Source organism: Epargyreus clarus, unplaced genomic scaffold, assembly GCF_041222505.1.
Source record: "Epargyreus clarus isolate Ecla_fem2 unplaced genomic scaffold, WU_Ecla_fem_2.2 ptg000029l, whole genome shotgun sequence".
Taxonomy (NCBI): Eukaryota; Metazoa; Arthropoda; class Insecta; order Lepidoptera; family Hesperiidae; genus Epargyreus; species Epargyreus clarus.
Window position 1 is genome coordinate 8386974 of NW_027332235.1, and position 18172 is coordinate 8405145.

The window sequence follows — 18172 nt, forward strand, 5'->3', positions numbered from 1 at the left end:
TTTTTGATACAACAAATTAGTAATCTAGGCGGCAGGGGCTTAAGCAACTTCTCAGTACCTTAAGCAACAAGATACCGTAAGGTAAAAATTGTAGGAGATAATACTCAACGGGTGGTTGATAAAAAGAAAGTTCGTAAATACGAGTAGTTGCCAAATGAGGAATAATCGGTTGACAAATAAAATACGTTATTTTACAGTTGACGAAAATAATATACCTACCTATTATTTAATTCAAGGTCTCATAATCAGGGCCGGATTTAAGGGAGGGCAACCAAGGCGGAAGACCCGGGGCCTCCACAAAAGAGGGGCCCCCACAATAGAGACGTCGGATTTTTTTTTTAATTCCGACTAGTAAACACTAGTAAAAAATATATCTTTTCCTTTGATATTTATTTTTGGCTGTTTTACCTTTATCTACAGTACTTTGTACAAAAATTGTTCATTTTGTTCGGAAAATAATTTGAGACCAGGGGGTCTCCACTCCTTTGTTGCCCCAAGGCCTCTAGACCTCTAAATACGGCCCTGCTCATAATACAACAATATGGTCCTGTACCCTTAGTATGAGTCTTTACGTTTGACGTACGTACAAAAATGTCTGTTTTTGTATATACAATTAATACTGATACAATCCGCTGGGGGCGCTGATTACTACTGCGGGTACTGCTAGTATTTTGTTTCGAGAGCCACATTTTAAGTATTGTGTTTAATCAATTGTTATTGACAAATAAGCTAGTTCGCTTAACATAAACTTAACATGATAGCTAACTTAACATTCACGTATAAATTCTATTCAAATCATCAATCGGCGCGCAGGTGTACGTTGTAAATAACGTATTTCCATAACATAATGAGAAACCATAAACAATATAAATGTAATACAATCTTCATTTAATAGTCAATCGGTCGATGTAATTGTAATACCGGGATTTGCATTTTAATATTTGTTGTAGTGTTATGGATAACAACTTTCGAGTTTGTTGTATAATTTCTATAATTTCATTTTATTAGAGAAAAAGCAGTGATAGCCTAGTGGTTAAGAAACTCGACCTCTCGATCGAGGGATCCGAGGTTCAAATCCCAGGCACGCACCTCTGATTTTTCAAAGTTATGTGCATATTAGAAATTAATTATCACTTGCTAAACTGTGAAGGGAAACATCGTGAGGAAACCTGCATACGCGGTGCATATGCGGTGCACTATGGCCTAATCCTTCTCATTATGAAATGACACCCGTGCCCAGCAGTGGGACAGTAATGGGTTGCTGATGAAGATGATGAGATAAATAGCAAAAAAGTATTAAACCTTAGTAAGTTTGAAGCCTCTGCTCAGCCTCTCTGTTTGGAGGTCCGATATTCAAATTCCTGACCCGCATCATTGAATTTTCAAAATTGTGCTTACCTATTACAAATTAATTACCTTAATTACTATATACCTAATGGTGAAGGAAAACATCGTTAGGAAACCTACAGTTTCCTTTAACAAATCACAACGATTAGGTACCTTGGAGGACTCCGGTTGCGTTCCGTCGGAGATCCCGGAGTTCTCCAACAAGCGTTGAGGACGGCCACCGGGGAGATTTTAGTGCTGTAAAAATCCCACATAACCCGGCGTCGCTCCCACGTCGTCGGGTAACTTTTGAAGGTTTCCCCCTTGTTAAAAAAAGGTACCTTAAAAGTCTATCAATTTCAACTACGGCTGTAAACATTTTTTATCATAACTCTATTTTAATTATTTAATACATGGTAATAATGTAGGTAACATTCATACATTTTTACGTTATTTAATAAACCACATCACATTCTATTGCAATAGATACAAGTTCAAACCAGTCATTTAGCATTTTAGGTTAAGGTTGAGATGAATTACTAATGACTATAATTAAATTATTACATTTAATGAATTTATTGAGACCGCGCTTTAATTATTGCAATTAAGTTTTTGTTTCCGTTCCGACCCTATATTACAGACCACCAAAGGTTTTATTACATAGAATATAATAGACAATGATACTCGTAGTAATTTTTATGTATTTAACTCTTAGTGTCTCACTGTTGGGAAATTCTTCACATTTAAAAGAAAAACTGACCTTTTAATGTTTTTTTTTATAATAAAGGAGTAGCAGACGAGCATGCAGTCCACCTGATGGTAAGTGACTATTGCCGCCCATGGACATCTGTAATCAACCCCACATAGGATTAGACATTCCTATATGAAGTCTGCCACAGATGCGCCGCTACCCCTAAGGACTAAGCTGGAACGCCTCGGAAAAATATGTCTCCCTTACCAGACCCTTCAAAACGCAACACAGCAGCGCCTAACACTGCCGTTATTAGGCAGAAATAGGTGTGGCGGTGGTGCCGCCGGAGTCGAACCACAAAGGGTTCTACCACCTTCAAAGTTAGTGAAGAAGTTAGCCCATAGTCAAGTCTGGTGTCAAAAACCATCGACGTCTTTTTTGACAATTTCATGGAGATGTGCGTCACATTTAGATTATAAATTACTTTAAACAAATAATTAGGTAGGTATTTTTCAGTTTCCATAAAATACAACAAGAGAATTTATCAGAGCGAGTTATCAATTTCATAAAACTACAATTTATGACAGTATGTCTATAATGCAAACAACTGTTAGGCTGCCCACACTTTACACCTATTTCTAACTAATAACAGCAGTGTTAAGCGCTGCTGTGCTCTGGTTTCAAGGGTGTTGTAAGGGAGACATACTTTCCGAGGCGTTCCAGCGTAGTCCTAAAAGGTAGCGGCGAATCTGTGGACGATTTCAGGCAGGAATCTAATCCTATCTGGGGATGATTACAGACGTATAAACTATAGATACCACTTGCTGAAGCGATAGTCACCAATGGGTAGTCAGCCTAAGCCATAAAGAACATTTTATCTATTTTCCCCGGATGAGTTTATTTAACTACACAACACATAAAAAACTTTCTAACCATGAATTAGACTATGACGTAGTTATGATGCACTTTGGATGCAAGATATAATCTGTTGTTTATCACCTGCATACTTTTCTCATTATAAAGAGTAGGTTTATGATGAAGTCTGGTATATTAAATATGTAAGTAATTACTCGTAAAATAAAACATATAATGCAATATTAATTATAATAGCTTTAACAAAGAATGCTGAATGGTTAAATGTACCATTATTAAATACTGATGTAGTTAATGAAATAATAGAAATTGAGCAACATGTATAGATATTTTTATTTGGAATAGCAAACAAGTATGCAGTCCACCTGATGATAAGCGGTCCCTACCACCTATAGATTATTAGATACAAAAACGTTGACAGTAATGTAATTCATACAAAGTTTACATTTAAAACTTTATTGTAATTATGATTTTATATTGTTTAATAAGTAACTCATAAAATAAAGCAAATATTAACGATTCGGCAATGACACGACGCGACCAAATTATCAAACGTCGTGTATAATAAATGTCTCCGATAATAACAGAACAGTAACACACTGCAACACACATTTGAGTCAAGTAACTGGACAAAGCTTCGAAACACAGTAAATTGGTAGGTTTGGTCAGTAATCGCTTCCTACTTTGCTACACGAATATACGACTATTACTCGTATTGAAGCATAGTTAGTGAAATCAGCAGGCTAAGATAATGAGTTCTGGTATTTGCAAAGAAAAGTAAAAAGTTAAAAATAATTTTTGTAAAAAATCTTACTATAGGTTTTTTTTTATAATATAGGAGTAGCAGACGAGCATGCAGTCCACCTGATGGTAAGTGGCTACTGCCGCTCATGGACATCTGTAATCAACCCCAGATAGGATTAGATATTCCTACCTGAGGTCGGCCACAGGTGCGCCGCTACCCCTGAGGACTAAGCTGGAACGCCTCGGAAAAGTCTGTTTCCCTTACCACACCCTTCAAACCGGAACGCAGCAACGCCTAACACTGCTGTTATTAGGTAGAAATAGGTATGGCGGTGGTGCCGCCGGAGGCGAACCACAAAGAGTTCTACCACCTTCAATGTATTTATGGTATTTATGGAACCCTTAGCATTGGGGTTACAATGAACGCCCTAAAAAACAAACAGATACCCCTATTTCACCCCCTTTTTGAACCCCAAATTCACCTTGTCGTCTTAATATTTGTAGTACCTTACATATTTTTGGTACTTCAAATGTTAGCCTGAACGATAAATAACCAATAACTCCAAAATTGATAAAATAGTCTGTGATATTTAAAAATGTTTTGTGATTCCGTTTTTAATTAATATTAAGTATCATTAAGCTTAAATAATAAAAATATTTTTTACCAACGGTCTGCAAATAAAAAGTATGAAAACATTTTCTTAACCTACTTTGCTGACCATACTACCACATGAGTGACGTCATCCATCGGGTCTAGTCATCCGGCATTATACATATTAGCGGAAAAAGTTAGCAAACAGGATCCCATTCTGTGAAATTAACTTAATAAGAAGAAACTGCTTTACGTAACTGCAACAGTTGTACGCGTTTTACAGTAATATCACTTGAGATCGCGGATTGTCTTCCTGTGCAAGATAAAATATCGCTTAAATCTTATATATAAAATTCTCGTGTCACAATGTTAGTAACCGTACTCCTCTGAAACGGCTTTACCGATTTTCACAAAATTTTATATGCACATTCAGTAGAATCGGCTACTATCTATTTTTTATACCCTCAAGTGATAAGGGTTGTTCACCCTTAACATTTTTTTAATTATATGGCAACACAACGTTTGCCGGGTCAGCTAGTATTTTATTAAATACTAGCTGGCCCGGCAAACTTCGTACCGCCTCAAAATCTATTTATCAAATACATTTCATATAAAATATAGCCTATGTTACTCGTGAATAATGTAGCTTTCGAATGGTGAAAGAATTTTTAAATTCGGTCCTGTAGTTTTTGAGCCTATTCATTACAACCAAACAAACAAACAAAGTTTTCCTCTTTATAATATTAGTGTAGATTTAGTTATTTGAAAAAATGTCAAACATGTATGTGGTTACACAATAAGGTTAGTGAATCACATTTTGACGATTGAATAAAAAAGTTATTTCTTTAAAAAAAAACACAACAATTTCATCTTTAAAATTAAAAATTGTTTTTTATAATTTAAATTTCATTTAAGACAGTTTAACATCTGACTAATATTTATTTTGTTTATAGTAATGTCTAAGTTTATTTTACTAATCATATCATGACCCAATAAATAATATTATAAGATTTTCCTTAAAAAATCCTATGTAAAGTCGTTTTATCTTTTAAATATGCTTTTACCTAAATATGCTTTTAAAAAAAACTTCATAGCTGAGCCAGCGCTTCGCTACCACTACAACATGTGTTCAATATCTGGCAACACTGTCCACTTAACCGTTCACATGTCACAACAACCGCATGTTAACGGTGCGGTCTTAATCGTCATGCGATGCGGTTGAGAGCAACTAACTGTTTTAGGGTTAACATGGTATGATAGGGGATGAGATCGGCGTTTGATGATGATCGACTTTTGTATAATGCTAATAGCATCATTAGAAAATAATTATTAGGAAAAAAATATTATCACTTTCTTCAAACGGTAAAAGAAAACATCGTGAGGAAACCTGCATACCTGAGAGATTTATATAAAAAAAAAATCTCAAAGCGATGTGAACTCTACCAATCTTCAATTCTAAACTTGGCCAGCGCGGTGGATTAATAATGGGTTGATGATGATGACGAATGGGCATGATGACAAATTTTAAAATCCCCTTCTATAATGTAAATACATGTCTATTGATTCCAAAAATCGTGTTATTTCGGCAATTATTCGGTTGAAGGTGGTAGGGCCCTTTGTGTTTCGACTTCGGTGGCACCACCGTCGGTGTGGTAAGGCACATTTGAGCTTAGTCGTCTGGAATAGCGGCCTATCTGTAGCCGACCTCGGGTAGGGATATATAATCCTATCTGGGATCGACTACACATGTCCATGGGCGGCAGTACCCACTTACCATCAGGTGGACTGCATGCTTGTATGCTACTCCTATATTAAAAAAAATAACAGTGACCACTACAAGAAAGCTACGTCAATAAAAACACTTTGACTACTGCTATCTCCCAACTGATAACAAGTACTCCACAATGTTATTTTAATGCGGATTAGTGTCACGATACTTATCAATACCAACCATTCAAATTGAAGTGTCTGTCTTTGGTTGTAAACCTGTTTTAGAGTATAGTTATTCATTTTGAACAACACCAAAGGATTAGAATTGATTTAAATTTTGTGTCGTTGTTGTCCATAAATACCTAGACAACAAAAAACTAAAACTGAATCCATTCATCCGTCATGCATTAGAATCGAACAAGGACCGACATAATGACCGCTGTGCCACGCGGTTAAACGTGATAGAGGCATTTACATTTTATGATACAGTAGTAGCAGACGAGCATGCAGCCCACCTGATGGTAAGTGGCTATTGCTGCCCATGGACATCTGTAATCAATCCCAGATAGGATTAGATATTTTACCTGAAGTCGGCCACAGATGCGCGCTATCCCTGAGGATACGCCTCGATAAAGTATGTCTCTCTTACCACTCCCTTCAAACCAGAACACGCGTAACACTGCTGTTGTTAGGCAGAAATAGGTGTGGCGGTGGTGCTGCGGAGTCGAACCACAAAGCGTTCTACCACATTCGAATGCATTTACATTTTACAAAGAAAATATACAGATTGTTAAACATCAAAAATAATTCTTGCACGGAAATACACGAGAACGGTAGCACAGTTTTAAATAAAAATCCCATTACATTTTAATAGCAAATAATACATTTTATACATATTTGCATTTCCTTGCAATTGAAGCTACATAACTACTAACACTGCAGTATATTTGGCATTACATAAATGTTAATTTGAGACAAACTTCCATCCGGTTAGTTTTTGCTTAAGATTAATTCGAACATGATGCAAGGTATGAAATCATACGCTCCATACGATTGGTATTGTATGTAATGTATGTATGTGCGTATACGCGTGTCCGTGTGTGCATGTGTTGCCAAAACTAAATATATTGCTCAAGTTAGTTTCATGTGTGAGGGTAGAGCTTTTATCCGTGTCTTTGTCTGCCTTTCACCCACAGGCTTAACAGGTCCATATCAATTACATTAAATTTCAATGTATCCATCAATTGATTAGCAGTTATAAGACCTCTACTTTGACGCAGTGAGAGGCTATGCGACTAGGTAATTCCTTTAGAAAAGGGACTTTTTCTGTGTGTTAGTAACTGCAGTAGGTAAAAAAACTTCCCATCTCCTGAATTAAATCCATGACACACTCCATGCGACATTCAGGAGAATCTTTGGAATTTATATTTAAGGCCATTATAACATTTTACTCAATCTTTCTTGGCTCAACAATAGTGATACCGCCACCGTATCTTTTCGTCTATTAATAGTAAAGCAAATAACAGCATTTTTCATTTTACCTACTGTGTTTTTCTATGACTAATGAGATCTGATTCTTATGGTAACATTATCCTTAATCCTTAGGAATAGGAAACCTATCTGTTATAGACTTCAGTCCTTGATTTAATCTTTAAATTAAATCTATACTAATATTATAAAGAGGAGACTTTGTTTGTTTGTTTGATTGTAATGAATAGGCTCAAAAACTACTGGACCGATTTTAAAAATTCTTTCACCATTCGAAAGCTACATTATCCACAAGTAACGTAGAAATAAATCCTATTTTACTCGTGGAATATATTTTATATGAAATATATTTGATAAATAGATTTTGAGATGCTTGATTTGAGATACAAAGTTTGCCGGGTCAGCTAGTTCAATATTTGCAATATAATTTTAAACAACCTATGTTAAGCACACGTTTAAGCACACAAACACACTAGCACTCCCATATCACATTAGTAGAGATATTACTGATTAAATAAGCTCTTTGTGTACCCACATATGATATAAGCCTTTTGTTTGGTTTCAACCGGTTGGACATATGATCGGCGAACGGATAAGATTAAGTGAATAGTGAGCGTCAAGTTTTAATAAGACTCAAATTGTATGAATTATTACGTTGTTAATTTAATAGATGGTGTAATAAATCAATTAATAGCAGTTCCTCTCAATGAGAAGATGCTGGACAAATATGTTTTAAGAAATTTATGTAAAGATAGATTGTCGACGTTAAGAAAAGACTTATTGGAATTTTCATCAGCCAATGATTTTTCATTTATTCAACTATGATATTTAAATAAATAATGTTTTAATTCGAATATAATTTTAATTTGTTGCAATCGAACTTACCGATCTTACTGCTCACCTGACATTAAGTGGGTACCTACATACATTGTTAGCTATGGAGATCTATAGTTAACTTTTAAGGTGGTAGAACCCTATGTGGTTCGACTCCGGCGGCACCACCGCCACACCTTTTTCTGCCTTATAACAGCAGTGTTAAGCGCTGCTGTGTTCTGGTTTGAAGGGTTTAGTAAGGGAGACATACTTTTCTGAGGCGTTTCAGCTTAGTCCTCAGGAGTAGCGGCGCATCTGTGGCTGACCTCGGGTAGGAATATCTAATCCTATCTGGGGTTGATTACAGATGTCTGCATGTTCGTCTGCTACTCCTATATTATAAAAAAACAACTCCAAAAATAATTGAAATCCTATATAAGCCCGGCCACAGATATGTCACCCTTGAAGACTAAGATAGGACGCCTCATGTAATCAGAACAGCAGAGATTATCACTACTATCAAAAGTCATAAATGGGTTTAGGCCTTACCACTACCACCTTATTGAAGTGGTGATTTCATAGAAGCTACACAGAATTCTACTACTTTTGAAACCAAATAAGAATTGATTGACTTCACCACACCTTTAAGACAGATATGAAGACCTCATTATCATTTTATTCCTTTTTAATATTTATGTCACAAAAAATATCCAAGCGATTTATTCTCAGTCACATAACTTTCTCGTGCCAACCTTTAACCGTTAACCAAACTGTGTATTGATGACACAAACATTACATGACTTTGGCAAACACACAAACATGTTTAATCTGTGTCAAATATATGTTTGCCAGCGACATCTTTCCTTTCATTTTAGATATTTTTACAAAATCACAAAGAGTATGTTTATAATCTTTACTTAAAGTTGGTAAAAATTGGGTGTATCTAATATTGGGTGTAGAATGTTTCTTAGCTTCATTTAAAGTAGGCAAGAAGTGGGTCATCATCATCATCATCAACCCATTACTGTCCCACTGCAGGGCACGGGTCTCCTCTCATAATGAGAAGTCCACCGCGCTGGCCAAGTGCGTATTGGTAGACTTCACATACATTTGAGATTTTTTTCTTATATAATTCTGAGGTACGCGGTTTCCTCACGATGTTTTCCTTCAACGTTTAGCAAGTGACAATTAATTTCTAATACGCACATAACTTTTAAAAATCAGAGGTGCGTACCTGGGATTTGAACCTCGGACCACTCGATCGAGAGACCGAGTTTCTTAACCACTACCACTGCACTATCACTGCTATTTCTATATTATTAAGAATTGGGTGTAACATAATATCTGGTATGGTGACCGCTCCACCATGCGGGTAGTATTAAAGCTGCATACGAAATTTTCACTATGCAGCTATTTTTTTTTTAATTTTATCATACTAACCAACCCCTCTAATAATCTAATTGTCTGATCATCAAATCGTTTAACCGTCTAGACTTCTAAAAGGTTTGGGTTAAGTTACAAATCACTTTCAACCTGGATACAGGATGAAACTGATCTGATATTCACTTACATGACGTAATACACTTGATTCATACTTTCTAGACATGTTTTGGCGTAAGAGTGAGCTTAAATCTATCGGAAACTATTAAAATCAAGTTTATAATGAATCTATGACAAATATTACATCCTTTTAGCCTTATAACACTCAGAGCATTTCCGGAGCTTACTCACCTTACTTATGAGTATCACAAAAGATTTATAGGTAAAAGCCACAGATCTGTATTAGATATAGTTCTATCGTAAAAACAATTTATATTTAATAAGGTAATTAATTTTTAAACAGTGATAGCCTAGTGGTTAAATCGTGGTCTCTCAATCAAGAGGTTCGAGGTTCAAATACCTGTACCCTTACCATGAGTTTTTACGTTTCGACAAATATGACTGTTTTGGTATTTGTTTACGTATTTGCCCATACATTTTTCAATCAGCGCCCCTAGCGGAGTGTCAGAACTTAGAAATTATATGGGCCAATACGTAAACAAATACCAAAACAGCCATATTTGTCAAAACGTAAAAACTCATGGTAAGGGTACTGGTAACAACTTTGACATTTCAAGGTTATGCGTGTATTATACGAGTACTCTTTCTCTTTTTATCTGCTTTAAGGGCAAATGAAAACGTCATTTGACCTTAAAGCAGAAAGATGTATACTTGAATGATCTTTAAAAAAAAGTTCTCCAAGTTATATAAAGTCTATCAATTCACACTTGGCCAGCGCGGTGGACTATTGCCTAATCCTTCTCATTATAACAGAAGATCCGTGCCCAGCAGTGGGATAGTGATGGATTGATGATGAATTAATTATAAATGGCTTTTTAAATTTACTTTGTGAACTGCATAACAGTTCCCCATATGATTTATAAAATTCCACTAAAGTATAAAAAGTAGAAACAAGTAAAAGTATAAACGAAACTTATACCTAGTAACGTCACTCAGAGCATAGAAGTATGTAATTATAAAATTACGTTATAAGTAAAAGTAGAAAACTATTAGAGGCAATCCATATAAACGCAACTAACGGAATGAAACTGATGTACAACGGAATGTTTTTTATAGTATTGAAGTAGACGAGCAAGCAGTCCACCTCACCTGATGAAAGAAAAAAAGAAAGCAAATAATTTATTCAGAAAAATATACAATAAACACGAATTCAATTGCATACAATATTCATGGTGACTACTGCCGTTCATAGACATCTATAGTCAACCTCAGATATGGTTAGAGTCCTACCTAAATGCGCTGCTGTATTCGGGTTTGAAAGATCAGGTAAACGGCCAAGCATCTTGCTACCTTTAAGGACTAGGTTAGAACTTCTCGAATAAGTGAATCGCCCTTACAACATCTTCCAAACCAGAATACAGCAACACCTAACTCTACAGTAATTAGGAAGAAACAGGTACCTCCGGACCCGAATACCAAAGGATTTTACTAACTTCAAAATTAACATGAACATAAAACTAAACAGCATATTAGAAGATACAAATTGGTTACCGTCCATCCAAATTCCATTACATAAACATCTCGAAGTAGCCGCTAACTAGGAAATTACGCAAATGACGAATGCGCAAGCCGTGCAAATTCGCGGCGACGGTGCCGTGCGACAAACAAACGATTTGTGCCGCTGTCGCAATACGTGCGATGTCCGAATGTGACTTTAGAACCTACTTTAAGATGTACTTTACGCATGATGTTTTCTGAACATGGCGCTTTACAATGGTGAGTGTTCCGAGGAACTATTTTACCTGGTGCCTACGTCACCATTTCTCCACCACTCGCCGAAGGATGAAGTTCCAACCACACTGGACTCGTGGCGGTCCTCCACGGTTCGATTTGCATGTACGTCCTTGCCACGGACGTGCAAGATGTGGAATGAATACCTTCCTCCTGAGGTATTTCCGGAGCGCTATGACATAGGGCTCTTGAAAACAGGTGCAAAAAGGGCTCTCCTCCAACTCCCGTCATGCAAAGGCGACTCCTCTGGTATTGCAAATGTCCATAGGCGACGGTGACTGCTTTCAATCAGGTAGCCCTTCTGCCTCATCATTTGGGTATAAATATTTAAAGAAAATCTTTGATTCTTTTCCCGGACGTTATGTGTGTTTAAATGTTTAATATTAAGTGGATTTTATATGTCAATTATAAGTAATGGGTAATGGGGTATTTTCCATAACGAACCTGGCTATGCGAGTAGTAAAAGAAAATTTCACAGGCCGCTGGCTAGCACTTATTCCATTGCTTAGTCGCTTAATAGACCTATTAAATATACATACTTTACGAATATAAATAAAAAAATGGAAGAAATATTTAAAACAAAGAAATGAAATAGTTTCAGGTGTCTGTCAAAGTAACAAATTTTCTAAGTAAATTAAAATGTGGTAAATTAGTTCTTGGTTTTTTGACAGTTTCTAAGGTAATTTTGAAAACAGCTGAAATGATTTGGAAAATCCTAGTTGACATGGAAAAAATAATCATGGTTATTCTATCTTGTGGCACCCTCTGTGGCGGTTAGAATGAAATTACCAGCTTCAGTAGTGAATGTGACTTTACATAACTGAAATGTGTGCCTTGTAATAGTTTCAATATAGAGCCATAGATGGCGCTATTTACAGTTTCTTTTCAGTAAAACTTAATATGTTAAATAAACGTATTGTGCAAAATATTTCATAAACAAATCTCCATTTATTTAGGTTTATAAAGAATATTTATTTAATCGCATGAAATCATGATTTTGAAACTTTTTGTATCTTCACATCACAATTACAAAGTTTCCCACGGTAAAAATAAACTAAATGTAACAATAAATCTGAATAATGTTAAACATAGGTAGAATATATTAACATGATAATTATTTGTATAATTTTGAAACAAAAACTGAACAATGAGACATAGGTACTAAAAAATTAAGCATTATATTATTTATTTTCATCCTGTTCAAGAGTTTTGAGTCTTAAGAAAAAAGTTCTCAAAGATTTGTGAAGTCTACCAATTCGCACTTGATCAGCGCAGCCTATGGTGTAAGCCTCTTTGTCTTTACAAGGGGACCATTACCCATCAGTGGAACAATAATGGATTGTCGATAACAACCCACGCAAAAACTGTGTGGTGATATACATCAAGAGATGCCGCTACACGTTTCTGAATCAAGATATCGAAGTTTTCTAAACATTTTGTACATATACGAGTACAAGCTCCAAACTGAGCACGACCGCTCCCCGGGCATGATACCTAGCCCGGCGGAAGATCTCCCTTTGCTAAATCTTATATATAATTGCCAAAACTGATCATATTTTTTACAACGCTTTTATTAGCTTGACTTGTATGTATCTTGGTATATATGTATGTAACGGTATCGTTGAACTCGATTTTTACCTACTTTGAACGGTCACTTTAATTCAAAATTTTGAACAATTATCAAGAATCGATGATAATACACGATTTTAGTAATTTTGTCTCATTGTCCCAATAAAGATTTTCGAGACGGTATTCAAGATAGGTGGCGCCGAGTCTAGGTGGTGCGGACTAAATCATAACTAAGTAGCCAAGTAATGCTGTTATCGATCTACAAAGTCCTCTCATTGCAAAGTTACTAGATTGCAACAATTATTACTTTGTAGTTTGATTAACTACAAAAGTGTAGTTTTTAGTTCTTTAAACTATATTTTTTATTTTCTTCCACAGAGTTACAAAGAGAAAGATGCAGGCAAGGTCGTGCTCTACACAACCACGATGGGCATAGTGAGAAGCACGTACCAACGGTGTGTGCTGGTGAAGAAGATTCTCCGAAACCTGCTGGTGAAGTATGAGGAACGGGATGTCTTCATGAGCACGGAGTACCAGGACGAGATCCGGGATCGAATGAGGAGCGATCAGATCCTCGTGCCACAGCTGTTTATCGATGGACAGCATGTTGGGGTAAGTTTTAATATATTCTCTTCTATTTAATAATAGATTTTGATATATTACAATCTTTTTAGGTGGTATAGCCCTTTGTGGTTCGATTTCGACGGCACCACTATTTCTACCTAACAGCAGCAGTGTTAAGCGCTGTGTCTGGTCTAAAGGGTGTGGTAAGTGAGACGTACTTTTCCGAGGCGTTCCAGCTTAGTCCTCAGTCCTCTGTGGCCGACCTCAGGTGGAAATATCTAATCCTATCTAGGGTTAATTACTGATGTCTATGGGCGGCGGTAGACACCATTTGGTGCACTGCTCGCTTGTCTGTTACTCCTATATTATTTTAAAAATAGCGGACGCTTAGTAATAGAGTTCCGCTTTTACCCGTTGGGTACGGAACCCTATGAATAATTTCTACAGCGCAAGTTCAGATTATTTGAATCTTAAGTGCCATAAACACAGTACCTATATCTCATACATAAAATTCTCGTGCCACAATGTTACCGTACTCCTCCGAAACGGCTTTACCGATTTTCACCAAATTTTATATGCTTATTCAGTACGTCTGAGAATCGGCTACTGTCTACTTTTCATACCCTTAAGTGATAAGGTTTGTTCACCCTTAACATTTTTTTTATTAAATGGCAACACAACGTTTGCCGGGTCAGCTAGTATACTTTTTATTACTGCTATACTATGCTATGCTTTGCTCTAAATGACCAAAGCATTCAATACCTTTCCCACTAATTTTGGATAAAAGGAAGCTACATTACATCACTGTTGTTGTAGGTACATAAATGAAATCTAGGTAGTCGTCAATTTTATCGGTTGGATGCGTTTGAACTGTTGATTCTTGCACAATAATCGACATAATCCAAAGTGTTATGATTTGGACGCTATTTGTCATAGCTGAGTAAAAAATAGACTCCTAGCGCAAATAACTTTCTGGTGTTACATCAGACAAATGTAATTTAGAAGTATTGAAATTAATATAGGCGTAGCAGATGCAGTATGCAGTCCACTTGATGGTTAGTGGCTACTGTCGCACATGGTCGTCTGTAATCAACCCCAGATAAGATTAGTTTCTTACTTGAGATCGGCTACAGACACGCCGCGATCCCTAAGGACTAAGCTGGAATGCCTCTAAAAAGTATGTCTCCCTAACCACACCAATCATTACATTAGTCAAATCCAACCTATATAATTTCATGTTAATATTACTGGACCTATCTTAAGACATACTGGGTTCATACAATCAACATATGCTCATTATTAATAATTATTAATAAAAAAAAAAATAATAAAACGCTCTACACTCACAGCCTCACACTAGGATTCCCTGTATCGTGGGTGCTATGGACGCACACAGAGACAAATACACAAACACCCAGACCAAGAAACAGAAATCTAAATTCATCATTTAGAAGTCTGTCTGGCCGGGGATCGAACCCGGGACCCTCTGCGCGTCAGACCGGCATGGTGACCGCTCCGCCACGCTGGTCGTCGTAATCTATTCAATGTTTCGCTTACCTAAGTTCAAAAATTGACAATTTTTGTCTACTAGGAATTGTCAAATTTCGGTCTTCTGTATGAATAAATTGGAATGATTGATTATTAATAAGGGACGATAGACCTTTATAAAGTAACTAGTTCATATACCCATTAATATAAAAGTAACCTACGTTAGTAGAGGTCATATTTATCTGAGGTATACACATAAACTTGTGAGAAACATACAGAAAATTTTCTATAAGTAGTCTATTTTATTACTTCGTCCGTGTAATCTATAGATCATTACGAATTGATGACATTTCTGAGAACTGGGTATTACGATAATAACAATATTGACTGAGTATATCAAAGTATACATAATAATACATAGATCAATATTACTAAATATACTAACCTTATATTTGCTTCATTATTTAAAAGCTACGCTCCTTTTAAAATCAACAAATCATCATCATCAACCCATTATTGCCCCACTGCTGGGCACAGGTTTCCTCTCAGAATGAGAAAGTACAGGCCATAGTCCACCGCGCTGGCCAAGTGCGTATTGGTAGACTTAACATACCTTTGAGATTTTTTTTATAAATCTCTCAGGTACGCAGGTTTCCTCACAATGTTTTCCGTCACCGTTTAAGCAAGTAATAATTAATTTCTAATTTCTAATACGCACATAGTTTTTGAAAACTCAGAGGTGCGTGCCTGGGATTTTAACCTCGGACCCCTCGATCAAGGGGCCGACTTTCTTAACCACTAGGCTATCATTGTTGTTTAAAAAATCATACATTTTCAAACTATATTACATCAGATAACTTCAGAGGTCAGTGCCATTCGTCCTTTTTTTTGTTGACGAGGGGGAAACCTTCAAAAGGTACCCGACGCCGTGGGAGCAACGACGGGTTATGTGGGACTTTTACCGCACTAAAACCCCCCCGGTGACCATCCTCAGCGCTGCGTAGAGGACTCCGGGATCTAGTGCCATTCGACCTAGACTGTAAAGTAGTATTTCAAACCACGAAGCTTTGTGGTTCAACGGAGGCGCCACCGCCACTTTAAGTTCTGCCTAATAACAGCAGTGTTAAGCGCTGCTGTTTTTTTGTGTTCCAATTAATCAGATTATATAGTAACACACACTTATGTTACTATATAATCTGATTAATTGAAACTAATATAAACTTATAACTAATATACCGACGTCAGGTAGAAACCTTATCTTAGTCCATGGGTAGCAGTAGCCACTATAAAAAGATTGTCTAAGACCTATTTAAAATTAAATTGCTGTATTATATGAGATTTTATGTAATAAAGTGGGTCCTATCATGAAATTCTTGGAAACTGGAAAATGTTCCAGCCAATTAGCCGGAGCTAGAGTTACGCGTCTTCTCGTATAAAATACATCTTAGCGGTAATCTCATGAGAGTTCTTGTGAAAATTGTTGTAAAAAATATTTTATTTATTAATGTGTTTTTATTTGTTAAATATTTTTATGTGCTCTCAGTTATGGAGTTTTTTATAATATAGTAGTAGCAGACGAGCATGCAGTCCATCTGATGGCAAGTGGCAACTGCCGTGCATGGACATCTATAATCAACCCCCAGTTTTAGATATTCTCACCTGAGTTTGGTCACAAATGCGCCGCTATCCCGAGAATTAAGCTGGAACGCCTCGGAAAGTGTCTTCCCTTACCACACTAAAAGTAACTAATAAAACCTAAAAACTTTTTTATAAAATGTCTAGTGTTTTACCTATCGCATCCTTTAAACCAGAACTGTGCTCTTCTGCGCTGTTACAAGGCAGAAAAGGTATGACGGTGGTGCCTCCGAACCCGACGTGAAACACAAAAGGTTCTACAACATTTAAAAGTAGCAGTCCATGAAACTTATCGTAAGCAATATGTTTGGTTTATAAATTTCCAATCCGTGGTGACCACCACCTACAATTACCTTAACAATCCTTACTAATATTATAAATCCAAAAGTAACTCTGTCTGTCTGTCTCTTCTTCACGTCTAAACTGACTGAACCGATAAACACTGAACCGATTTTAATAAAATTTTGTACAAACTGGTTCGAGACCCGAGAAAGAACATAGGATAGTTTTTATCCCGGAAATTCCAGGGGAACTAGAGATCGGGGAACTAGGGATCGGGGAACTAGGGATCGGGCGATCTAAGATCGATTAATCGGAGAAACGATCTTTTTGGATCAAAAAGTCCATTATTTTAATCGATATTAGTAAGGATTGAATCGTAAACTACGCATTTGATCAAGTGATGATCTTTAGCAAAGTTGTTGTCCATGAGCCCACGAAGGTTTCAGAGTTGGTACGACCAATTTTCCCCAGATGTCGCCACTTTCATTCCAATGAAGGTACGAATTTTCAGTTTTATGTATGTTAGTATGTCATATTATTATCTTTTAAACGCGGGCGAAGCCGCGGGCAAAAACTTGTAATCTATACGATCGTCCTTTATATACTATCTTAAATTTCCGACTACAATAAGTTTTAAGTACCAACTAACTCTTGATTAAGGCTTTAAGCTTGAGTGGTACAGTAACAGGCTTTGCTATGCAAGCTTTTAGGGAGACTCATAGTTCCAATCTATAAGTTTTGATTTCATATTTTGTAAGGTCAGCATATTCGCGTTATAAAATAAACTTATAATTTTCTATAAGGAACCTTTTGAAAATTCATTGTATTGAACTTAAGTGATAAGCACTTAAGTTCATTTTTATGGCGCCCTTTTCAGTTCTTTGTGCAAAATCAGTGAACATATTTAACCATGGTGGGATTCAAAAATATAAATGGACCTACAATTCTACAAAATACAAGAATTAAATATTATATGCATAGTTCATACGGTAAATTTACTAAATATTTATTTATTATGCATGCACGTAATCGTTATTTAAAAGTACATAATAATAACTACATTAATTTGTATTAATTATGTTGTGTCATGCTGCTGACTGTACAAG

General features: G+C 36.3%; 1 protein-coding gene across 1 annotated transcript in view; it reads left to right on the plus strand.

Annotated features, from left to right (window-relative positions):
- Nucleotides 1-18172, plus strand: part of LOC140754597 (glutaredoxin domain-containing cysteine-rich protein CG31559) — a 104454-nt gene that overhangs the window by 54192 nt on the left and 32090 nt on the right. Inside the window, exon 3 of the mRNA XM_073089641.1 lies at nucleotides 13476-13709. Within this exon, the coding sequence (XP_072945742.1) occupies nucleotides 13476-13709 (234 nt within the window). The remainder of the gene's footprint in view (nucleotides 1-13475; nucleotides 13710-18172) is intronic.